This window comes from Egretta garzetta, unplaced genomic scaffold (assembly GCF_000687185.1).
Source record: "Egretta garzetta isolate BGI_Z169 unplaced genomic scaffold, ASM68718v1 scaffold56, whole genome shotgun sequence".
Classification (NCBI taxonomy): Eukaryota; Metazoa; Chordata; class Aves; order Pelecaniformes; family Ardeidae; genus Egretta; species Egretta garzetta.
Window position 1 is genome coordinate 6,180,554 of NW_009260182.1, and position 25,615 is coordinate 6,206,168.

General features: G+C 45.4%; 1 protein-coding gene across 1 annotated transcript in view; it reads left to right on the forward strand.

Moving 5' to 3' along the window:
• Positions 1 to 25,615, forward strand: part of CAMK2G (calcium/calmodulin dependent protein kinase II gamma) — a 202,108-nt gene that overhangs the window by 168,859 nt on the left and 7,634 nt on the right. Inside the window, exons 14-19 of the mRNA XM_035897264.1 lie at positions 11,473 to 11,509; positions 16,747 to 16,757; positions 19,053 to 19,121; positions 20,721 to 20,765; positions 21,429 to 21,477; positions 23,550 to 23,663. Coding sequence (XP_035753157.1) covers positions 11,473 to 11,509; positions 16,747 to 16,757; positions 19,053 to 19,121; positions 20,721 to 20,765; positions 21,429 to 21,477; positions 23,550 to 23,663 — 325 coding nt within the window. The remainder of the gene's footprint in view (positions 1 to 11,472; positions 11,510 to 16,746; positions 16,758 to 19,052; positions 19,122 to 20,720; positions 20,766 to 21,428; positions 21,478 to 23,549; positions 23,664 to 25,615) is intronic.

Consider the following 25,615-nt stretch of genomic DNA (forward strand, 5'->3'; position numbering starts at 1 on the left):
CTCTCTCTTTAACTGATGCTGAGCCTTTTTCTTGGGAATTGTCACTGCTTGCTCAGGACAGTTTTGTGAGGGAGCTATTATGGCAGCTTGTGACAATAGCTGGAATTCATTACGTGTCTCTACAGATCCTTACTAACTCCCCGATGTGAAGTTTGGGGTTTAGTGAGGTTGAGAGAGGCTGAAGGAGGATCCAGGGAGCAGAGCGCTTTCTAAGTAAAGAAGGGCTGAATATGCCTGTGCATGTTTGGTGTAACCTGTACAGGGACTTTTTTTGACCTGACTAAAGAGCAAGAAGGAGGAAATAATAAAAATACTGAAGTGGTACTGAAAAGTTTCACTGTCCTGTTACACACCTGCCTTTCAGAAGTGCTTGTGAAAATGAATTTTTGCTGTTTTGTCTGTGTACACTTCATATATATTTATATTCAGACTGGAATTTGGGTTCTTTCCTTTAACCAAAATAAAGTTAAAATTGTAGGATTAATATATTTGAAGTTTCTGCTGTGCTGTGTTAGTTATGTATATACCCATTCGGCACCAGAGGTCTGTATCACCTGACTCGTGTGAACACTGACCTCCTGGTGTGAATTCAAAGGAAGAAAATATGGAGGGAAAAATCACAGAATCTGTCAAGATGTTTCCAGAGAGCTTTGAATAAATGAGAATGAGATCACTGGGAATCACAGTAGTCAAACAGAGGATGAGGTCACATTAAATGAAATATTAAGTTGGTTTTAAGTGATTTCTCTGTATCTACTAAGTTGCTTAAGAAACAGTCAGGGGTTTCAGAGAATGGTGTTCAACTACTGTAGTGTAGACCTGCTGAATTAGTGTACTTCAGTAAGTAAACTTCCATTTTGGAGCTTCCCAGAATCACATGGGTTTCATTGCTGCATTTCAATGCTTATGACTACAGCCCGAGAGTCTAATTTATCATTGAAAGTGGATTTAAATTACTATAATAATTCTCTTTACTTTTATCTTTCTCTCCTTAAAGTTAAGGAGAACTTTGTAAATGCCTTTTCTTGTGGTGTTTGCCCTTCACCTCTTCATTTCTAGGGTAATGGAGTTTTTGTAATACTGCAAGAAAGGTTTTCTCATGTCTTGAATTTGGGACAGACTGGGGCATTCAGGCTCAAAAGTCTAGGATGGGTTTCGATCTGTTTTGACCTGTTAAGGTTCTGTTCCTGTTTGTGTGCATACATATGCATACCTGCAAAGAGAGCGTCTTTCAGGATGTGAAATTTCTGTATTGGCAGGAAGGTGTTTGAAAACATTAATTGAAATGTCACAAACTATCAGGCTGGCTCTTGGGTTTTGGCTTTTTGTACATAGTCTTCCTGGAGAATATTTTGGTTTTCGGAGGCTGACAGAGGTGAAAAAAGCAGAAGGAAATCACCTGGCTCCCGCACAATTTCTCCATTATCCACTATTGGAAGAACTGGGAGCTCTGGGGCTCATGCCAAGGTGACACCACTGGGTTGTGTATTTCAGGCTTTAGTTCTAATGAATGCTCCCTCTTTTAATCTTTGGAAATCACTGGGGCATGTCTGGGAGATGGGTATGCATCTTCAAATACTACCTACCCTTGATATTTCCCAAAGCATTGGAAGTACCTGCACAGTGTTAGGCATTGGCTGCACCTGATGAGATGAATTGGATAGGACAGGAGGTGTCTGCTGTGTCTGGAGATCCTATGGGTCCAGATCACATAAAGGCTTGCATTGCCTAAAGGTTTGGGGTTTTTACCTGCCTTTCCACCTGGTTCTACCCTTCTCCCTGCTTGTTTTAAAAAGAGTGTTTTGAAGCATCTGACTGCTTTTCATGACCCTTTGTTTATCCTGTAGCAGTTTTTTGAATAGGATCGCTGTAGTCTTGTTGGGGAATAGAAGCCTTCGTGGAAGGCTTTTCATTGAAGGGGGAAATGTTAAACACTGCTCTTGTGTATTGCTCAGGTGCATTTCTGGAACAGCAGTGTCATTTAGAGGGCAGGGGGAGTTAATAGCAAAGTAATGTTTAAAAAAAAAAAACAACAACAAAACCAAAAAAAAAAACAAAACAACTTTTCAGCACTTTGTTTCACAGTAGTATTTTTTCCTGACTGAAAATATTCAGAATTAAATTTTCATTGAATACAAAAGCTGCTACGCTTGATTTAAAGATTCTGCAATATGCTTCAGCAGGAGGAGGAGTCCATGTTGTAAATTCTGCCAGGCAGTTATCCCATTCAAATAGGTTGTCTTTGTATTGGTCTCTCACTGCTAAGGTTCCCATGCAATTGCTATTGCAACAAGTTCCCATAGGAAGTCACTGGGGAATCTGAGAAAGGGGACTGCTGAGACAGAAACCAAAGTGAGGGTAGAGAAAACAAGACAACTCCCCTCTCTTCTGTGAAATCACTCTGCTGTGTTTAAATGGCCACTGCTAGAGCAACCTGGACCTAAATAGCCATCAAGACAGAGTTAAGCATCAGTCGTTGCTCTGTCTTGTCCTTAATAAATAGATGTTCTTGAAGGTATGCTGCATTCGTGAGCATTGTTTGCAATGGTAGCCAGAGATGCCTCTTCATGGCTATATACTGATTCTTGGTTGGTTTGGGGTTAACCCCAGAAGTGACACCAAGTTGAAAATTAGTTAATCTGACTTTCTTTGATCTGAGAATATGAGGATGACAGGCTGCAACTCTGTCACTGGGAATTCTGTGTTGGTATGATTGATACAATTTTTATTTTAATAATCAGGTCTCAGCAAAGTCCAAAATTCTTCATGGTGTAAGTGCTTGTATTTAGAAGCTGTGTTGGCTGTTAGACTAGCATTATGAGTTAGTCAGGCTTAACAAAAGCAACCTCAATGTTATCCCTGCATCCCAAAAAAAACTCTCTAGAAGCTTAACCAAGATGAGAAATGTAACTGAGATTTGACAGCTGGGGATAGGGCAAACCCCAGGGCAGGCTGGGCAAAGGGCAGCTCTCTCTGGAAGAAGAGGAGTGGGGCTGGCGGAGGGGAGGCGCTATCCACGGCTGTGTTTGGAGTAGGTATTTCAGTCCCTCTTGGAAATTCCTCCTCCACCGCCCCCTTTGGCTCTGGTACATCCAGTGTTTATTGCTGATGAGTTCAGGATTAGGGATTTGTGCTTCTGCCAGGACCGTGGTCCAAAGCCTAGGCTGTTTCCTATGGAGGCCAAAACTGAGAAATGTGGGAAGAAGGAGGGGTATATGGGGTGTGTGCAGGGGAGGTCTCTTGTGTTTCTCTTCAGAGATTAACTGGAGGGTGTCCTGTTAAACCAGGAACAGAACTGTGCTTTTAAGCCACCTGGTTAGCAGGGTGTACCTTTGTATTGCTTTGTTATAGAGGAACTGTTAACCCCCCTGAGAAGAGGGAATTTAATCCCTTTAACGTTTAGAGGAAGTGGGAAGGATGGTGAAAATAAGTATTAATATCTCATGCCTGGAAAACTGCAGAGCACAGGTACAAGACCATTTTCTGAACAATAAAGAATCTACCTTCATGTGTCCTTGGGATTTTCCCCCTCCTGTTGTTTCTTTGCTAAGCTGCATGTTGAGGGGTACTGCCAGTCTTCTAAACTGAGTCTTGTCACAGGACGTCTTGTCTGTTGGCCGCTGCAGAAATTCCACTTGCATCCCCTTTAATTTCTGTCTCATAACATGTACAGGTTGACTTGTGGGTAAATCTGCATGCCTCCATTTTGTTTGAGGTGTCTGCAGTCATCTTTGCACGTGAATGCCTTTCGTGGGCTCTCCAGTTGTCCTTACAAACCACAGTATGATTCATGAACTAAATGCACCCCAGGCAGAGTTTCCTTCGGCAGTGCTGGGATGCTGACAGGCCCGGGGGAGAACAGCGCGTGCTGTGCAGAGGTACAAGCAGGGGAGGGGGGTAGATGGGCAGGCTGCACCAGGGAGCACTGGATCAGCATTACATGGCGCTGGGCCACACGGAAGGGCTCTCAGCTGAATTTGCTTTAACGCCGCAGGACGTGATTTTAGCTGTCTTTTGTCCACAAAGACAAATGTGAGCTTCCGGGGAAGCTGCAGAAAGTGTGAGAAACGTTTCCTCCCAGTTTGCATATGGGTCACTCCCAGGACATGTGGTGATGAAATGGTTTTTTTCACTTCAGGGATGTCCCAATTTTGGTATTTGCTAAGTTGCAGAATCCTTTATTCCTTCTGAAGTGTTGTAAGGCCATAACAGTTTCTTGGTTTCAACAGTTGTTGTGAGATGCCTTGATGTGGTATAAATGCTGGACCCCTTTTGACCCCATGGTCGCCTTTGTTCTCCTTACTTGCATGTGGAATCAAACTGGTCTCTATCATTCCTTGAAGGTGGCAAGAACTTACCTGTTAGGTTCGGTCTTGCAGTGCTTCAGTATGTGTACGCTCAGCAAAGAAAAAAAAAAACAACCCTGCATGATGTTCTTCCAGTGTTCTTGGGTGGTTTCTGAGGGGAGGAATGAAGACAAATTCCTGATCAAGCTTTATATTTGCATTAGGGAGTAGAATTAGGAAGACCAATTTGGAAATTGTAATAAACTTATATAGGGTGCCGCCTCTTTATTGTGGGGAGACACCATAGTCATTTGCACCAGCTCAGCTGCTGTTGTCTAGTTAATCCATATCTGTAGGGTCACGTGGTAGGGAAGACAGGGTGTAAAATGCTTTTGATGTAAAACTCAAACAGTTACTTGGATATTGCAAAAACTTTTTTGCCTAATATTGTTGCTTCTAGAGGGAGACTGAAGTCTCTGTGCACAAGTTGGTCGGTGTGTCTTTGGGAGTGAAGTATTTCAACAGTTGTGTGAGCGTTGTCTTAGGACTTGCCTTTTCCTTAGGCCTCACCTAGCCAGAGCTAAAATCCAGGTCAAGTACCCAGACCCATATGCTTCCCAAGAGCTGCTCAGAAGAGGCCTGTCAGTGTGTTGGTCCAGTAGGTCTCTAGCGTGCTCTTTACAGAAGTTGAAACAACTGAATCCACTCTTCGTGAGTAGGCAAGCTATGTTTTATGTCTGGTGAGGTTGTAGATGGGGTCTTACTGTCGACAGTCGTTGTCAACGTACCACTTTCTTGTAATGGAGCAGCTCATTCGTCAGCCCCAAGTGTGCCTTCTGCCAGGCATTTGTTGTGAGCCCCCTGTCTGTGCTTATCGTGTTCTCGTTTTCATTGCTTGTGCCAGTTGTTCAAGTTGAGCACAGCAGAGCATCTTTATCTTGCAGTGAAAAAATCCAGTCTAGTTCCTGTCTCTTTTCTCATTCTCTTTTTGTTTTTTAACAGTTACTAGATGCTGCCTTCTGCGCTTCTCCAGTCTCTTTAGCTATCCAGATGTTTCCCCATAGTAACTGTGAATAGCAGTAATTAGGAGGCCTCTGCGTTATCAGTGCCCTCTTTATAAGCAAAGTCTGTTATGTGAATGGCTGCACTTGAGGGTGAAGCCTTTATCCTGTTGCAAAGATCTGGCAGATTTCTTTAGCTCTTACCCCTGTAACTGCTCGCACTTCTGGATGGGGTCGCTGTGTGAGTGGAGGATTGAAATAGGGGAGCTCTGAAGTTTCATTTCAGACTTGGTCTTCCTGAGGTGGTGAAAGTGGGAGCATTTTTGCCTAATTAGGTGAACAATAGATAGGATAGGTGACCCTCTGCTATCAGGATGGATTTGATGAGTGACTCGCCCTTGTTTTCCAGGTCTTTTGCTGTTAGGAAGGAATGAGCAGGATGGTTGTCCTTCTGAAATCTCATGCAGTTTTGAGGGAAGTGGGGGGACAGAAAGAGTGAATGGTCTTGTAACCAAAATCTGACCTACTTCTCCCGTTGCTTTCCCATTTCACTGTCTCTCCCACCACCTGAACAGAAGGCAGCTGCTTTCTCTGGTGCCCATCCCCTTCCAGGGTAAAACCACAGCCCTGTCTTGCGGCTGGGGCTGTTATGTTCAGTGTATCGTTATGATGCCCCTCAGTGGGATCTTAATGTTCCCTACCTAATACATCACACAACTTGCTAAGTGCACTATTGTGCCAGCAAGATTTCTTTTTCCCCTTTCTCTGAAGTATGGAGAACTGATCAATATTGTGGATTAGAAAGACCAAGGACTTGAGCAAGTGTGACATATGCCTCTGACTAGTCTGTTCTGTTCAGTGCAGAATGTTTCTGGGTATCAAAATTGCACAGAACAGTTGTCAGCATGATGATACCCAGCAAACCCCATGGAATTCTCTTTGTCTCCCCCCTTGGACAGATGCTGAAGGTTGGGCTGGGAAGAGGGGTGGGGAAGAAGGAGTCTTCAGACGTTCATGTTTGGATAGAACGAAAACTGAGTCTTGTGTTAGAGTTTGGTCCACATCCCTGAGGGCCAGGCACTCTCCTGTTCCCTTCTGAAGGGAATTATTTTTTCCCCACTTCAGTTTCTCTCTTTGTGTGCATGGTCACCCTTTAGTTCTGGAGGTCAAATAGGCCATTCTCAAGGCTGTATGTTGTTGCAGGCAAGTAGCCCTTTACCGTCTGGTACTGGAGTAGAGACAGTGTTGGGCCAGAGCACTGTCTTCCCCTTACTGTTCCCACGGATAACTGTCTTCCATATGGGAAGGTAGGGTTTGGTTTGTTTGCTTGCATTTCCATTTGAAGTCCAGTCCTTTTCTGTTAGGCGCAATAGTTCATCTCCTGGTTTTGCACTGTGGACAGCGCACATTTTCCCCATGCCGGGGAGCTGACGTGCGCACTGCAGGACCAGCACACTTGTTCTCTCCTGCTCTCTTAGATCATTTCCAGTTTAATAAGGCTTTGTTTCCAGAGAGCTCACAATACGAGCAGGCTGCTGGAGAAAGAGGTGTTTTCAGAGGAGTTGTGTTTATTTTGGGGACTGCTCTAGTAAAACCTGTATTCTTGCAGTTCTGCTGTGTTCTGCCCTAATGACACCCAAGTCTTTGGGGTTTTTTTGACCAAAATGCTACATGAAACTGCTGTTATTTCCCTAGGATACTTATCTTTGAAATGTGCCTGCAAAAGTGAGCTTTTGTGCCTTTGCACATGCCTGTCTTTTGTACAGACACGCGTTGAACACATGCACACTAATACAGCAAGTGTGTTTGAGTTGTTGCATCAGTTGATGTGCAAGACTTTACAGTAAAACCCCAGTGGAGTAAGAATGGATGATCCCAAATGTTGTGAAATGTAAACCAGCAGATACATTCTTCAAAATCCCAACATGGCAGGGAAGAAGCAACTGGAAAAGCAGCAGATAATAACACGTCTATGTAGGTTTTGTCACCTACCTAGAAAAAAATGGCTTTCTTCTCAGCATTCTTGATTTCCAACAGGCTCTCAGGGAGTGCCACAACTGGGGTCAAAATCTTCCAGAAATGGACAGATGATGTGCACGCAGGTTTTGAGGCACAGCTTCCTGGTCATGTGGTTACAAGGAGAACTGTAGGTTAGAGACTTCCAGCTCCGTAGAAAGCTTGAGGTGTTTGGTTCATTGAGAATTCTGTGTCTTCCTCTGTGAAAAGAGTAAAGCTGGATTTGCTTTTCTAGCTGATTTGAAGTACTCTTCAACTCTTCACAGTGTATGTTGTTCCTGATACATATAACTGAATACCTGTGATAAAGTGAAAGATAAGAGAGCATAACATTCTCTGTACATGGTGAATGGGGTTGCCTTGCCCTCTGGGAACCTCGTCTCCTTCTGCATGACACTGGAGACCTGCAGTCAAGAGTCTACATGCAACTGCCTTGCTCCTGTGAGAGCAGTCTTGCTCTGCAGTGTGAACCTGAATGGTGTCCACAAGGGGCTTCACGTGCTTTCAGCCTGGGCTCAGGGCCCTCAGTAGAGTTGTTTAAGCTTCTCATTTCCCCCAGACAGCATCTATCTTCAGGTGTGGCTTTTAAGTTCTCATTTCTATAAGCTTTAAAACTCAGAAGGAAATTATTTATTTCTTTTTAAAGCTGGTGTTTTGAGTAACCCTCTTGCTCAGTAATGCAGACTTTAAAAGTAGAGGTCACTTCCTGCCGGTGCTAAGTTTGGACAAGATAAGAGAGCAGGTAGTGGCCTGTGTGTGTTTGTAGTACATCCTTAATGCTTCCATTGTAGGATTTCTGTGGCTACAATGCTTATTTCCTTCCTTGCCCCTACTGTCTACATGTATGGTCCTGCTTCTCTTCAGTTATAGCTTCTCTTCAGTTATACCACGGAAGTGTAGCCCTTTACCACTTCCCTTTGCCTATTGGAGCGGTACTGGCACACTTGGCTGCTGTGCAGCCACCTCTTTGCTGGTCACTATCTGGTTGGTGGCCTCATCATTATGACCAGCCTGCTTTTCATATGCTGCTCCTTATGCAGGACGCTTGCAATTTTAGCCCCACTGATTTTCTCATCCTAGATAGTTCTGACAAACAACTTGTGCCAGTGACTGGTTAAGAGCATCTGGTCTTGCATTACTGTGGTGGGTTGACCTTGGCTGGACACCAGGTGCCACCAAGCTGCCCTGTCGCTCCCCTCTTCAATAGGACAGGCGGGGAGAGAAGGAGATGGAAAAGAAAGAAAACTCGTGGGTCAAGATAAAGGCAGTTTAATAAAAAAGCAAACACAAAGGCTGTGCATGGTAGCAAAAGGAAAACAAGATTTTATTCTCCACTTCCCATTAGCAGGCAATGTCCACCCACTTCCTGGGAAGTAGGGCTTCAGTATGCATAGTTGTTGCTCCAGAAGACAAAACGTCATAAAATGTGAATGCCTCCCCTCCTCTTCCTTTTCCCTCAGTTTTTATATCTGAGCTGACATCATATGGTATGGAATATCCCTTTGGTTGGTTTGGGTCAGGTGTCTTGGCTACGTCCCCTCCCAAGATCTTGCCCCCTTCCAACCCAGTGGTGGTGGGGGAATGTTGGAGACACAGCCCTGATGCTGTTCGAGCACTGCTCAGCAGTAGCCAAAACATTGGTGTGTTATCAACCCCTCTCTACATACCAATAGAAAGCACAGCACCACTCAGCTTGACCCAATACAATTACTTGTAGCAAGCTATGATTTTTCTGCCCACTGCGGTAGTGTAGAGCACAGATATCATGACTTGAAGACCAAACAGATTTTCAGCTTCGTGTTATCCTTTTCACTCCCACTTCCTATATAAATAATTTTACATCAGATGTAGGTTTAGAAGAAGCATAGTGTGCTGTATTTTTAACTGTAGCCTGCTAGTGACCACATGCCATGTGGTTAGGCTGTTTCTTATGTTCCCTCCAGATATGGAGACTCATGGTTTGTTTGGTGGTTAGGTTTGTTTGTCTGTTTGTTTCTTAAAACTTTCTTGGAAATTAGCTCCTTATGGAGATTTGAGAGAAAATATATTTCAGTTTCTTCACTGGCATTATCTGGTCCCGGGTGACTGTGCTCCATGATAATGTTGCCACAGATATCCACACAGTAGATGAGAATAGAAAGAATATTTCTTCCACAAACTGATAAGTACACTAGTGTGAAAACTACTGGCTTTAAGCCATTGAGAAAAAAACATCATCAGTTTGTCTTAATTTACTTTCTGTTCAAGGTAACTTTCCCATCCTTTTGGCTGATATTCAGAGATATCTATGCTAGAATCCTGCATTATTTGACAAATACAGTAGGAATTTCTATTGCATAATATTAGGCAATTTTCAGTGAGGCCTATATGTCTTTCTCGTGCTTTATTCCTAAGAACTCCGTGAAAATTGGTGTTGGTGAGTATCTGATGCAAGGTACAGGGTATTGTTGCTAATGTAGCATAAACGAGAGAGGAGTGATATATTAGTTGTATGCGGTGATATAAGCATCTAGTGTGAGTCATGCTGAGCTGATATGTAAGAAAAAACCCCACAATTCTTCTTTCTATAGGAATTGGCTTTAATCCTTTGCTGAAGCAAGCCTAACACAGTAAAGCAATGGGGACGGACACATTTTACTTGCATTGGACCACTTTGGAAGGGGGGGAAGCTTAAATCAGGAGGGGAGGACTGGAAGCAAACATTTTATATAGGTGTGTCCACACTGGGGTTATTTTGACAAATTGCCATGTGTATGACCCTCTCTTCTAGCAAATTCCTTTCCAAAATCTATTTTAAGCATTTCTGGTTTTCATTTTGCACTGCTGCTTCTATTTCAAGTACTAATTCTGCTAATTGGTAGATATTTCATCAGCTTGGCACTTGAGAACTTTTCCATTAACTTAAATAATGAATGATTTAAACTGCCTTGAATCTTAAATTGTCCCTGCACACCCAACCTTTGGTAGTGCTGCACTCACTTTCTTCAGGCAGAATTTGGATCCAAGCTGATGGAGTAGCAACAAGGAAGGCCCACATTTTATCCCCAAGAAACATACTTTTCAGCTTTCAAATCCAGAAAGTGAGGCTAGAAGATACTGGGTGACGAATTGCAGAGGCATGTAACATGCCACTTATCTTGTGGCCACCACTGTAGGTCCCAGGTATTTTTTTTTAAGATTCTAAATTTATAAGCAACATTGTGCAGCTGCCATTTTAAAATTTACTTTAGACAGTCTCATGTCAAATCTGCTTGCTTTCTTGTTCCCCTTTCTGCCTGTAATCTGGACTTGCCATCCACTGCAAGGTGAGGGAGGGATTAAGGAAGGGGCTGGGGCAGACACCTGGGTGAAGATTAAGGACACTTTATGCTGAATGTCCTTTCTCTGACCTTGTCAGGGTCTGGGCTCCCTGTAATTAGTGTTATAGTCCTACTGTTGATTTTTTTTTTTTTCTTGTGTGTGTGTGTGTGTGTGTGTCTGGGCACACAATGTCATGTTCGCTTTTTTCCCAAAGGGGAATTTCCCTTCCTACTCGTGTGAGAGGATGCATGTGTTTCCAGTTCTAGCAGGGCCTGGCAGATCCATCTTTATAACCAGAATTTGTTAATGCGCAAAGTGCTATTTTTAGTTAAGTATGTAATTGTAAGTATTTTAAAATTAGTTCTTCTCTAAGCTCTTTGTCGCTTTCTTCTCTTTTTTTTTCTGAGCACTTAGGTTTGTGATTAGGGGATACAAAATGTTTTTCAGGCCCAGTGTAACATTCTATATAAATAGTAACTTGTGCAGAATGCTATGGGATGTAGAAGATTTTAACAGCATTCACTTGCAATGCTCTGCAAAATTTGTTAATTTTCTACCTTGTCTCTCTGCTGCATGCACGCTGTTTTCTTTCCCAGTAAAAGCTGAATAGCATAGCTGAAAGGAGAACTCAGCTGAAAGAGTAAAGATCCAGATTTTTGGTGTGACGAGGTTAATGTTGTAAAACCTGTCCTTCATCTTGCATAACTGCAAAGAGGCACCAAATATCATTTGTTCTGCTCTTTGTAAGGAATATTGCGGTAAGTGTACATTTTATGCCTGGTGGGTACCAACTTTCCCTGCCCTTTGCCCAGTAAAGAGTATGTGGGGAAGGCGGGATGCTCTGTGAGCTGGCACGGCTGCTGAGAAAGCAGTTAGCGAAAGCGTGCCTTAGACAGAGAAAGCACAGTAGCAAGGTGAACCAACAGGGAATCCTTAGAAAGTCTGGAAATCTCTAAGGGTCGAGTAACGTCCATGCAGTGACCGACAGGAGTTAATGCTCCTATTTCTGTATTTGGACTATTTATGATCTTAAAGCCATACTGTTTAAATATTGTTATGGTGAAACTAAATGAGGAGAACCCGGGTTCACCTGAACAGCACAGTTTTATGCTGAACTGTTTTATGGAAGATGCCTGGGGAGCACTTCAGATCTGTGCGAGTGCTGACATCCAGTAACACATTCTACCCACCTTTGATGCATTCACTTTTTTCACTGCATTGTTGTAAGGCCTAGAAACTCCAACTGAGATCAAGGGTCCAGTGTGCTTAGAGCTGTAGCGATGTCTAAGCAGAAAATCCCTGCCTCTCAGCTTACAATTTAAATAGACAAGCTGACAAAGGGCAAGAGAGAAGATGGATTGGCAAAGATGAAATTATTTGCTCAGCATCGCACAAAAGGACTAAAGAAGAAGTAGAAATAGGACCTCAAATCTGTGAGTTCAGGCTGCCTCTCGTTGATCTGCTTTGAGTTGAACATATTTTTTAGGTACCTTAAGTCCTGAAACGACTATTCTCTCTATAGGAATATGAGTTGCAGCAAGCGTGGTATTTTAACATACCGATACTGTCAATATCAAACTGGAGGAGAACTGCATGTTGAAGACAGAAATGCAAAAAGCTGTTGTAAAAAGATACCCGTGTTAGGTGCCCAGAATTGTGAATGGGACATTGCTTGGAACCACTCTGCTCCCTATAGCATCTTCTAGTTTGTGTTGTATTTTCTATAGGTGCTCGGGATGATTTACACTTGCCATTTCTAGTATTGCTGCTGTGCTGAAGGGACAGTGATTCTTCAGGTTGTCTTCTGTCACCTGCTGACTTCTGTTAGTTGTTACCTGAAGCAGGAGTCTTCCTTAAGTTTCGTTGTAGAGAATCTGCTCCTCTTGTGAAATTAACACCTGAATTTCAAACAAATACAGAACTTTAAATTCATTCCTGGTTTTGAGAAGAAAATGTTGTCCATACTGCTTTGGGAGAATTTTTGTCGCTCAGATCTAGGGAAATCCTTAAAGTGATCAGAGGGGTACTTTACCATAGGCTATCTCTGCCTTCAATGATTTTTTGCATTCCCTGGGATGACTCTGCACTGCTTAGAAATACTTAAGAGATGTAACTTAAAAATACTTTGCTAAGTTGCAGTCACATTACAAGAAGAACAACAAGTTCTGCTTATTCAGCCAGTCACCTTGGGAAGGTGATGTAGATGGCTCTGGTGCAGCTCTTACAGAGGGGACTGGGAGACTGATCTGGTTTTAGTAATTTCCTTGTATATGTTTTGATTTAATAAGTTTTGTTGCTTTAGCACTTACTGCTGGTGCCTCACGTTGGCATTATCCAACCTGCCTTGAGTTGTATGAGTACTTTCATGCTCTGGTCTTAACACAGACCTCACCCCCCTACCCTTTTCTTACTGCCTAGCTAGCCTTTCTCTCCCCTGTTGTTATAGTAGCCAGCAATAATGTGCTTTCTATGATTTCTACAATACATCATGCCATGTTAATAGACCAACTTTGTTGTAAATGTAGATTGTACTCTAATGAAATTTTGATCTGCAGAGGGTTCTGTTTCCTCCTGAGTCAGTGTTACTTTTGCCTCTAACATAGGAGGGTGATTGTTTTCTGTATGGGTCGGTTGACTCTCATATTGAACCTTTTGCTTGTCTCTTAATATTTTCTGCCCCTTTCTTTGTTTCTGTAACTCATTGGAAATCTATATGAACTTCAAATGTGACTGTCTTCCTTAGAGAGACATTCCCCTGCAGTATCCGTATAGCCTCTGTTTGTCTGGTGCAACTTATTAGGATACATTAAAAATAAAAACTGAAGTTTTGGAGCAGTTTCTCTGCTGGTGTGAATTACCACTTCTCCCAGTTAAGAATTCCCTGTTGCGACTGGGCATGAGGATTCCTCTGGGTTGTTGGTGGTCTAAGCATTGTACTCATGCACTGGTAGTACCTCCTATTTTAGCTCTAGCTTAAAGAAAAGCCTGCGGAGAAGCTAAATTATACTAAAGGAAGATGAGAGGAATCACAAGTTTGTAAACCAGGTAATGGCAAGCCCTGTGTTGCACCTCCATAAAGTGGATGACTGGTGAGCCAAATGCTGAACAGATCAGTGTTTGGAGTCTGTCCGTACTGGAATTAAAAGATCAGATGAGACAGAAGCTTTGCTAGTTTGAGTCTGCTCGTGCAGTGGCTGTGTGATTCTGGGCTGTATGGTGTGATTAGGAGTGCGGCTCTGGGTATGAGGTGAACATGGGCACTTCTGCTCTCACAGACATGCCAGTCTGTATGTGTGCTTGAGCTCTGACGGGAGGATAGCAGGGATGAAGGCAATATTCAGGGTGAAAGCTGTGAAGGCTCAGTAAGTGTATGAAATGGGGAGGTACAACTCCATGGCTTGTACTGAGTTGAAGGGCTGCTCCAGAGCTGGGCCATGGTCGTGTGCAGGTAGTCCAGAGCTACGTAGCTGAGGCCATGTCATCGTGGGTTTTGACTGGGACATGCTGTCTTACAGTACTCTGAGCTAGATTCTGCAGTACCTCCCAATGAGTAGTAAACAGCAGAGAAATAGCCTAGATAGTACCAAAGGAGAAGGGCAGATGGAAAGATGTATGTGGAGACAGCAGGGGAAAGGGGTAGCATTGTGGTGCTGAAAGACCTGTCAGGCTCAGCTTGAACAGGACAACATGAAGACTGTAGTGAAAGAGCAGAGAAATTCATGCTGAGCCTGGTTTACTGGAGGGTGCAGTTTGACATGAAAGTGTCTTTGAAGATGACTGAAGATGCCTTTGAACAAGAGTAGAGTCCAAGAAGGTTGGGTAGTGTTAGAGCATTGCTCCCTGTTTGTTCTTTTCCCAGGATCTGAGAGCACAAGGTGTTCTGGCTGTTGAGTGCCCCTTTGCCTTCCTTGTCTTTCCTCTGTGTCTGAGTATGGGTGCGCCTTGCCTCCAGTCGGCCCCAATTTTTGTGTGAGGGAGCCTTTCTCCTCCCCGTGCTATGCACAGAAGTTCCCTCTTCTTTCTATAGCCCTTGGGGATGCCCGTCCTGTTGCACCTTCCACCCTAGCCTCTGATTCTAGTTGCAAACATGCCTCTGCTTCCCCCAATGTGAACACACGGGGGGGTTCTGCCTACCCCTTCAGTGTGGCTGGGGAAGCTGCACAGTTTTCTGAGGTGGGAGAGCACATAGAGGGCACCCCCTTGCATCCCGCGTCTTGTGCATATATATTCCTTCCTCTTCTCTCCTTTTATCAGTGTGTGGGGCACATATGTTCTGACCTTGATGTCTGAGTGGATGGGGGTTGTCAGCCTTGCCCTTTCCCCTCGTGTGTAGTCGTGTTCTTTAATGGTGACTTCTCTTTGTGCCTTCTCGCGTGTCTGTGCATTTCTGCTGCTGCTTATACCTGCCCCTAGGGGAGCGTTATTGGCAGGGGGGCCCTCGCTGCCACACTAATGTGTGAATAGTTTCTGTGCTTTTCTTCTCATCTCCTCTCTTCCCTTCTCTTTCCCTCTCTCAATGGTGTGTCCAGAAAAGGAAGTCGAGCTCCAGTGTGCATTTGATGGTGAGCACCTCCCGTAAGCTGCCTGCGATTCGTGCGTCCACCATTCTCATGCCATGCACGCTCGGCTTGTGCTCATCACCCTACATAGCATGTCTGTGCAGGGGGGCGGTGGCAGGGGGGGATCATTGTGCACTGAAAGGTCCATGTCCTCACTAAAAGGGCCCTGTGACTGTCTGGCCCCCGGCCAGTCGTACACTTCCCATTTTGTGCAGAAAAATCAACTGCTGGCAATGCAGTTTGACCTTGCCTGCTCTGAGTGTGAAATGAAAAAAGGCAGTGGTTCGCCTGGGCTGAGCAGAGCAGGTGTGTGCTTTGCCTGGACATGGGGCTTTGTCATTCTGTTGCAGAGGTGCCAAAAAGAGGAGCAGGTGCTTTGCCTGGTGTTGGTGCCGTCATCCTTGGTGGGAGCCCTGCAGTGTAGAACAAACTGGGAGTCGCTCCAAATGTGGCAGAGACTGATGGGGCTCCACTGTTCAGATGAAATGTGTGGGCACAGCACCGCCGGGCAGCTCAGAGCTGCCGGTCACTTCTTTTTTTAGCATACTTACTGAAAAGGTTTGTCAGAGCCTTTATAATCCCAAACTTCCTTTTGTCCTGATCTTGTTTATGTATCCCAGCATGACCAAATACCCAGTAACTGCCTCCCCTGTCCTATTCATTTCCTTTTTTCACCCATCCAGATGTTTGACATCCATAGAATTTGTTAGAAAAGTAGTCAAATCCACTCTCAAGGGAGCAAAAAGAAAATTGGCCAGTGCCATATTGTAAGGAGTCATACACAGACCATCGGATGATGCCGTTGTCTCTGACACTGAGATATGAACTAAGCACATACTAAAATACACAAATTAGTTATTGCATTATCTCCTTTCCATTGAAAAAGAACAGAAAACGTTTCTCCCCTGTTGCAGGTAGGAATAGGAATGTTACCATACTGGGAGAGCAGAATAATTTCTTTCTACATTACTATCTGGAAGATATTTTTCTTATTCATCCTTCAGTGACAGCTTAAAACTATGTAAATGCAAAAAAGTAATCCCAAAGTACTGCTTGGAAAATCTGATGTGAGGGACTGACTTTTCACCAGCCCTGCCTTTATGAAACTCCAGGGCAGGAGTTTGTTGTGCCTTTCTTGCCCTTCTATTCTGCCCACTGCCAGCAATACTTAAATTCCCTCTGCATGTTGTTTTAGAGCAGCTGGGATATGTAAACCGTGAAAATGTCAGCTTCATAAAACATGGAAGCAGTGAAGGTGGCTGAATAACCAGAGACAGCCCATGTGTTGGTACTTATTTTCTTTTAGTTGGCTAGAAACGTGTGTCCCTAGCGATATGATCACTGGTCTGTTTTCTTTCTCTTGCACCCTCTGTGTTGTTTGTGCCTATCTGTCTGTCTCCTGTCTAGCTCAGGAAGTGCTGCCAACTGCTGTGCCAAAACTAATCGTGTTACGTAGATCTTAAGAAGGGCCTGGCACCTTTTTAGGTGAATTGGCCTCTTTTAACTTGATCTGTACTGCTGTGAATTACCAAGGATCGTAGCCTGCCCAGTGACCGTGATGTCGGCTGGCAGTAGGAGGGGAAGGTGGGGTAAGAGTTGGCTGTGGTACCTGGGGCTCTGGGAAGGGCAGGCCAGTCTTTCCCAGGGAAGGGCAGTTGGTTAGGTGGCAGGAAGCTCAGTATGTCAGATACTTCCATCTGAGAAGAGCTGTGAAAACTGCTTAGGCTAAGTCTTCTGCCTCTTATTCCCGTGGGAGTCTGTTCTGGAGTAAAATGCTATGTGGTTCTGGACTAGCAAATATGATACTCGGTCTTCTTCAGCCCACTGGATGGGGAAGAGTATAATGAATGACCTGGGTGTTTAGTGCAGCCTGGAGGGTAGGCTGTGTGCTTTGGGTGTGCATGGGTTTGTACTTCGTAAGGTGACATTCCACACCAAGCAAGCTGCTGTCAACTTTTTTTCAGAACAGTGGGTTGGGTTTTTTCCCATTTGGCTTCAGTGATAAAGCCTTCTAAAAAATCAGAAGTATTTTTGTATAGCTTCTTTCATGCTAACTTTATCTTCTTAGCCCAGTGGACTAAGAAAAATGGGCTGTGCTCTGCTCACTGGAAGAGGTTTGGAAGATAGTTCTTGCATTAGGATCACTGTTTCTGAAGATGTATGGGAACCTCAGTGCTGTGTGGAGGGGTGGACCCAGGCATTGCCAGAAGTTTGGTTGTGTTTATGCCACAAAATAGCTTGGGATTCATTTTTTTTCAGGTTGATCTGCTCCTCTCTTACATCCACAGTGGCCTGTCATCTCTTCTGCCATCAGGCTGGAAATACATGCAGGACGCGAAGTTCTTGGAAAGCCAAAGTCTTAGGACAATGCGGAGATATATAGGAAGAGGCAGTAGACAGTAATTTGTGAAGTGTTCCTCCTTTCTTAGCTTTGGGGATGAGTGTGTCATATGCTCTTTTTTTTTCCCCATGGACTTTTAAAGACTTCATTCCTGTCTCTCTCATCTACTTCCTCCCCTCTCCACCCACCTCGTCCTCCTCTTCTGTTTCTCCTCTCTCCCTCTCCAAAAGGGATAGCTAAGCCAAGGCATGCTGCCGCATGCATACTGGAGTATTAGTAGGTGTGTGTGAAGTCTCAGTCTCATAGGAATCTGTCTCTGGCTGACATAATTAAACCTTTGGCAGATGTATTCCAGCTGAGCACTTGACTTCTGCGTTCTTTGTGGTGGTTATTGGGTGATGAGGGCCTGATGTTTTGCAGCACGAGTTTGCACTCCCCAAGAGCAGTGGGATGGAGAGCAGCTGCAGCGAGGTCATGCTGCTGTGAGCTCCCATCCAGTACCCCTGCTCCATAAACCAAGGAGTTGAGTGAGGCTCCTGCAGTGCTGATTTTGACATTGTTGCTGCTGTCTGGCAGCAGGAGAGCTACCTACTTGGTGTGGGGGTTACACGGCAGTGTAACTGTGGGCCTAATTCTCCAACAAATGGCTGGATTTTTGGGCCTGGAACTATATACTAATGGACACAGGTTTGCCTTCCTACAAACATAAACTTTGCTCGTTCCTGACCTAACTGACATACATGACTCAGCGGGATGTTTCTTTGCAGCAAGCTGGTGCAGCCTGTTGTGCTATGTGAATGCAGGAAATGGAGATTTTATTCTTCTACCACAGCTACAAGAGAGACTGAAGCGGGGAAAGACGAAAAACTACTGGGCGCCATCCAGAGGCCTTGCTACTTGAGGAACTACGTGGCCTTTTCCTTGTGTCCCACCCCCCATCCCTTTCCATATTTTGGCCCTGAAGTGTCTTTGTTCAGGTCCCGGTGGGGATGCAACACACCATACCTCATTTTTTCTCTACCTTTTCTAGGGTTGACCACACTTTTTCTCGCATCAGTAGATTCCCTGCGACCCTCAGCATCATCACATATCTAGGACTGTTCCTGCACACTTTGGGACTCCTCAGACACGACTCCCATTTGTTTGAGACTGCACCATGACTACTGTGTGTGTCTCACTTCTGTAGTCTCTTTCTCTCGGGACTGCTGCCATCTCTCATTCTTCTTCACCAAATACTTTTGTTGGTGCTTGTTCCAGGATTCTCCCCATCCCTTTGGGCTGCTGCCTTTTTCCCTTCTGTTTTCCTTCCTTATAGCTCTAGCAGTCCATGCACATTTGGGTTTTGGTACATGCCTTACAAAATATGTTGCTTCTGAGGGAAGGATGATGTCCAGCGACCTGGGTAGCACTCCTTCTTCCTCCCTCTTGGTGATCAAGCCTGTGGGGAGGGGAGGGTCTGAGGAGATGGTTGGGATTGAAGCCACACTGTCGTTTTCTTGCTGCCTCTGCTGCCCAGCAGGGGAACTAAAACCATGTTTTTCTGTCTCAGCCACAGAGCAACAACAAAACCAGTATAGTAAGCACTGCAAAAGAAACACCCCCAGTGCAGACGTCCATGGTATCTTCCCCAACCGCTATTTTTTTTTTCCTGTTTGGTTTAATTTTGCTTCTGTCCTCTCCCCTTCTCTCCCTCCCCCCCATCCCGAGTGCTGCTTGTGCTGCTCTGTTTCAGCTTGTGTTTTGGCTTTGTTCTGTCTTTGTCCCTGTGCTGCTGTGGGGCCTGATCACAGCCTCACAGGCTTTGGGGTGGGGGTGCTGAGCAGAGCTGTGGTTGGATGTGGGGATCGCAGCTTGCCTGGACTTCCCCTTGTGCCATCCCTGTAATAGTTCTGTGTGTCCCGTTCAACTGTTCCCGCTGGCTTTGGGGAGGCTGGTTTGGAAGGAGAGTGGCGAGCTCCATCCACTCTCCCACACCCAGGAAATGGAGGATGGACTTCAGGACACCACAGAAGAAAGGGCAGGCAAAGGGTTTTTAGAGGAATCCTTTGATGGCCCATTTGGCCTGCTCAGTTGTGTGGTTGATCCTCCACAGCTCGCTGACTTGCTGGGCTAGTGTTTTCTGTTTGGGCTGCGTGCAGCAGGCTTCGTAGGCTGCCATGTGCCCAGTATGTTTAACGGCACAGCTCGGTGTGGTCTGCCTCAGTACGCTTGGAAGATCAGGCAGCAGTGTGATGGGTGACGGAGGTGGCTGGGTGAGCGTATGTCACTGCACCGTCACAGCCTCTGGTGCCCTGGCTGAGCCGCCCTGTGAGAGCGACAGCAGTGGGAGGAGGTGGTTCGGGATCCTGAAGTCTTGTCCCAGTAAAGAAGGGATGAGTGCAGGAGCTAGTTAGCACCCGTAGGCCTGGTAGCTGCTCTTTGTTGTGTGTCTCTGGAGTTGGATTTGGCATTTTTTGGGGGGTGGGAGGGTGGGATCTGATGTTTGTTGTAGGGCAAAGGGATCTTGGGACACTTCATAATTTTCTGCTTTCCCTTCACTGGCTTTGTTCATTATGGTTTTGATACTGAGGGAGCCATTCTAAATTATTAATTGTTGTTGTTACTGAAATTGGATCTCATTTTAGAGACGTTTAGAAAAATGTGCCTTTTTTGACAGCCCAGTTCCCTTAGCAGCTCCTCTCTGAGAGGCAGTGAGGTGGTCTGGCTTATCCCCTTTTTATGATGGAAATTATGAATGTCCCTTTTTTAGTGTAAAATATCTGGCAAACTTTCCAAAAAACTGGGAGACAAAGGCCCCAGCCCAGTATTATCCTTTCCTCTCCCTCTTCTGAAGCATTTTCCAGTGAGGACGCTGTGGAGGGGTCATTATTTCATGAACGGCTGCAAAGGGTGCAGCCTGGCTGCTCAGTTGCCGTCTGGCATTTGTGCCAGCCTGGTTCACTGGAGGCAAATTGGGAATTTGGGGGAATTGCAGGGAAGCTGGGGGCTTTGTCTCCTTGCAACTGTAGCTTTTAGTGCAGCCTCTCTCTTCAAGGAAACCTTCTGTGCAGGAAGTGTGCGCGCGCGCACGCAAGCACACGTGTGCTGTTTGGAGTTTGTGGTTTGTTTGTTTTTTTTTTTCTTATGTCAGTCACCTTTTCTCCACTTGCTGGGGAGTGAAAAGAAATGAGAGAATGCTCTGGAACTGGAGTTTAATGATTCTTCCATCCTTTCCTAGGAGCCTCAAACAACTGTTGTCCATAATGCTACAGATGGCATAAAGGTAAGGGATTGGGAGCGTTGCCAGAGAAACCTCTGCTTCTCTCTTGTTGTTCTCGTCTTTGTGTGTCTTACTTCGGTTTCTACCTTTCCGACGTCTGGTTTGTAGCGTGCTCCCAGATACTGCTGGCAGTAGACTGGGAGGGTTGTGTTGTATGGCTGTGGATCTCTGGAAGAGGCTGAGTAGGGACAACTGTTCAAATACTATCATCTCTTTCCGCAGTAGTGGTGTGTAATCAGCACTCTCTTTCATATGTGGGGTGGAAAAGATACAGGCACTTACACAATTTTTTTTTCTTCTGGAGATGGAGACCTGTTCCTCTGAGAAAGCCTAGGGGCCCTTCTGTAGCTTCTTGTGGCTATTCTTCTTCCAAACGGTAGCAACTCTCAGCTGATCTGATTTGACAGAGTTTGGTAACTTCTGTCCTTGTAAAAGTTCTGGATGGACGGTTTGAACGGCTTAAATGCGCAAAAGCTGAGCAGAGATGCTGTTAAGTTTCGCTTAATATCTGGCGTGCTTCCATCCAAATCTTCCTTGTATCACCCTCTCCCTGCCATCCCTGCCAATGTTTTTGCGCTTTTCCCCATCTCCCTTCACAAAGAAATCAAACTATTTACTCGTGCTCCCAACTGCTGATGCCTGGTAATGCTCTGTTCTGCCGTGCAGGGTTCCACAGAGAGCTGTAACACCACGACCGAAGATGACGATCTGAAAGGTAGGTGTTTTGCCTGTAATTTCTAGTACAGTTAAGTGCAGGCAGGGGATGCTGGAGATTCGATCATTGCCTTGAACTAGCTGCCCAGATTTCTGTGTCTGACTCAGTTCATAAATTCGCCATGCCGCTGTCGTTCCTGTCGCAGTGGGACCATGTGTTGGGGAACCAGCTGACTTGGCCTCTGTGGTATATAAACACTGTTTGCCCTGAGCTAATTTGTTTTTGTCTCAGAGTTGGAATTTTTTTCTTGCAAATATCATAATCTGTTCATCTCCAGTCCATTTCCAGGCTTGGAAAATCCCTACCAGTCCCTTGAGGTTTGTAGTCTGGTTGTGGCTTTGTACTTCCCTGTAGGTTACAGGGAGTTGAAACCTCTCTGCTAACTGCTCAGTCTCCCTTCTCACCCCTTTCTGGGAGTCTCTCTAGTGACATGCACATGCTTCCCTTTTTTTATTTTTTTCTCTTTGGGTCTGTATTTGTTACTAAGATGAAGATCATTCTCAGCCTGTCGTCTCTGAATGGAAATGATTTTTCACATCCTTGACTGAGATATCAGTAGAGGGAGAGGCTGAGGAGATATTTCACACCTTGACCTTTCAGTGTCTTAAATATTCCGTGCTTGTAAAACTCTTTAGATGAAGGAGCCTTGAGTCCCATATCTGCTCATCTTGTTTGAGCAGCTATCCTTTTCCTGACCTCCCTAAAGAAGGATGAGCAGGCATTTTCCTGAATGAGCAGGTTGGGCATGGGTGAATGCAGTTTGCATTCTGAGGCAAATGTGTTAATAGTTTGCATTTTGAGGCAGAGTATTCTAATTCTCCCTGTAGTCAATCTGAGTTACATATCCAGGGAGAAATCAATGCTGACCCTGTGGTATAGCAGCAATGTCACCTCGGTCAGCTGGGATAGCTCCCGATGCTTTTCCTGTGGCTTATCACAAGCTGCTGGCTCCTCTTCTGGAGGAGTCACAGGGAGCAGAAATGCGTGACAGCGAGTGAATGAGCTCTGCCATACAGATTGTTTCAGATAAGACCTGACCTCATTACAGGTCAGTATTTTAGCTCCCACCTTTTTGCCAAAGAGTAATCTGTGGTTTAAGAACTTAGCTTTGAGGGAAGGGAACTGGATGTTTTTGGTAGTGTGGTGATGAAACTGATTTATCTGATCTCTGCTGGATATCCGTCCAGAACAGATATTTGTCCAGAACCTTGTCTGCCTTGGCATCTTTTGTTCAGGAGAGGTTCCAGACTTGAGCCAGTTGAGCCACAGGTCCTGTAAGTCAGGAATAAGAATGCTGTGAGGAGAAGGAAGGGTAGGACTGGAACAGAAGGGGGGCGGGGGGGCAGGAGGGAAGCTGGCCAGGGCTAAATCTATGAATTGTATAGGGCTACATTGCTACAGATCAAAACTGAGAGGGGTTTTTTTTTTGGCAGAGGTTAGAAAATTTTGTGTCAATTTTAATAGAAGGGAGCCTTTGAATGGTTGTTGGGAGGGAAGGAGCTTGCACAGTAATGGTTTGTGCTATGTCCAGCTTGGGTAATTTTAGTGCTTCAGTTTTAAGTGTAGCAGTGTTTACCACTGTTCCTTTTTAACTCCTGCCCCTCCATGTTTTAAGCTAAGCAGGCATTCGAGCAAAATTAAATAGACCAAAAGGTTTGGGGGTGTTGGAGTTCCCAGTGTTCTGCATAGCCATGACTCTGGGAAAAGGGAAGTGCTTGTGCAGTTCCTCTGCCAACTTCTTATTTTCAATAGACAACAGGTTACGCAGATCTGCTCGGCTGTGGTGTAGGAGACATCGTCTTGATCCATCAGTGACGGTTGCCTCAGGGATATGTTGTTTCCACTGTGGTGGGGCTAAAGGCAGCACCCGTCCTGCCCCTGTGCCCTTCTAAATTGCACAGCAGGTCCACGTTGTAGAGCTGTCTACTTGGCTTTGCCCTGGAAGATACTCCTGCATGTTTTGTGCCCAGCATTGTGGTTTCTTTAATGTTCTCCTATTTCCTTTCTCTTTTTTTATTTACTGAACTTGCGTGTTTTGTTTGTGTTTGTGTTTTAATTCCCTGCCATGCTAGCTCCCCCTCTCTCCACCGGGGACGGCAGCTCAGTGCTTGAAGGACGGAGGCACAGTGAGAGCAAAACACAGACTGAGTCCATGCAGTCCCAGCTTTCTCTCTGTTTCTCAGCCAGTAAGTCCAGGGGTGCAGTGCTTCACGGCATCTTTTTCCCACCCCTCCCTCCACCTTTCCCATTTCTCCTTCCCCAAGATTTTTCCTTTCCTCAACTTCCTTCCAGAACGTTGATTTTTCATTTTCAGTATTCCAGAATAAAAAGAAATCATCTCCCTTCCTGCAAAATACCCTCCTTTGCACACTGAAAATTTCCAAACCTTTCCTTCCCTCTTTGGAAAAAAAAACAAAATAAAACACCCCAGAACCTCATCCTAGCTAACTTCATTCCTTTGCTTTCATCTGGGTGAGACATGGAGTTCTCTGCAGAGAATACTGCCTTTTGGGGTTTCCTCGGGCAAGTCACACTGCATCTCTTCGTTTTCCTTGTGGTAAATGGGGTCAGTGGTGCAGGTCTGACGGAGGAGACGCATGAGGATGAATTCAATCTTACTTGTCAAGAACTTCTGAGCACCCCAGACACAGATGGTGCTCAGGAAGTACAAAAGGAATGTAAACCAGTTCTTATAGACTGCCTCAGGGATGCTTTGGATAGGAGGCTGTGGCTGCTGGAAGACTCCTTAGCGGTTTTGAATCCATTGTCAGGTGCTCTGAGTGAAAATCCTTGGATAATGTTGGCTCTGAGGGGCATTTCTCTGCTGTGAGCTTTACCTTGCGTGTCTGTCTTGCTAGCTCAGTTGGCTGGTACCGCGGTTAGTCTGCCAGTTATGGTACCGTCTGCCTGATCTCTCTGGAATTGGCTGCCTCTGTAGAAGGAGCCTGTGGCTGAAAAACTCTGAAAATGGATATGAAAAAAGCTAGTAGGTTGAAGAAAATCTAGGTGGGATTCCCAGCCTTTCCCCTACGCAGATATACTGTACTAGCTGCCTGACTATTTAAAACTGTAAGGGAAGGATCCTTAATGTGAGTTGGGAAGGTCTGGAGTATTTGATCCTGTTTGGGTCAGTCTGGAAAGGAAGGAGCAGGCATGCCCTCTTCTGTCTCCTCCTGTCTTCCTTCCCTGGTTTCCTGCACACTGCACCAGTATCTCATACGATGTGGCAGTCAGAGCCTCCCCGTTACTTATTTTTGAAGTAGTTCTAAGGATGTCAGACTGCTGGTTCATGAGGTGCAATAGGGAAGGTGTTTTGTCCAGCCAGAATGGAAGGGAAATGATCTCTTCTGAAGTCCTTTTTGCTGTGAACTGTCCATCGCTGCTTTCTTATTAACTCCTTCCTCTTGCTCATAGCAAGGCCCTGCTTGGTACGCTGAGGAGTGCCAAACCGCCTCTCTGCCAAGCGGGACAGCATTCTCCCACCCCGCTCCCCTCCGAGTTGAGGTTTGCAGTGATTTGGATGCCCTACTTTCTTTCACTCGCGTCTCGTACTTGCCCTCGTGCTGCTCTGTCACTACTCCGGCCAGTGTTTTTAGGTCACCCTCAAACTGCCTCCAGCTGCATTAAGTGTGGTTCCTACAGTGCTCTGAGGGGTCTTCTGCACCGCTGCCAGGGCGGTCCCCTCTGAGCCGTGTCCAGCCCAGCTGATGTGTGACAGAGGCAGGAGAGCAGGTGGAGGTTGGTGGGATGTGGGTGTCTTTGTGTGCCGACCGGGGTTGGGGCTGTGTGTGTTCGTATATCTGTTGGTTTTTATGTTGCTTTCTGGTTTTTGTTTGTTTATTATTTTAACGCTTACATTTGTTTTGCAGCTACACAGTCTTGTGAAGAGAAGCTTCTTGCCTGGGACAGCCCAGGGCAGACATTGGAGTTAGAGCGTGCTCGGTCGGAGCCTTTGCTAACTCCAGTAGTTCCCTTTGTACTTAACCGCGCACCGTGTAAGTTAGCAGCTGGGCAGCAGTACCGGAGTAGCGCAACTAACGCTAGTGACCGTAGATGTAAAGCTCCCCCCTTCTTCTCCCCACCCCTGCTCCCCTCGCTCCGTCCGGGCAGGGCCGGCTCGCCCCCCTCGGCAGGCGCG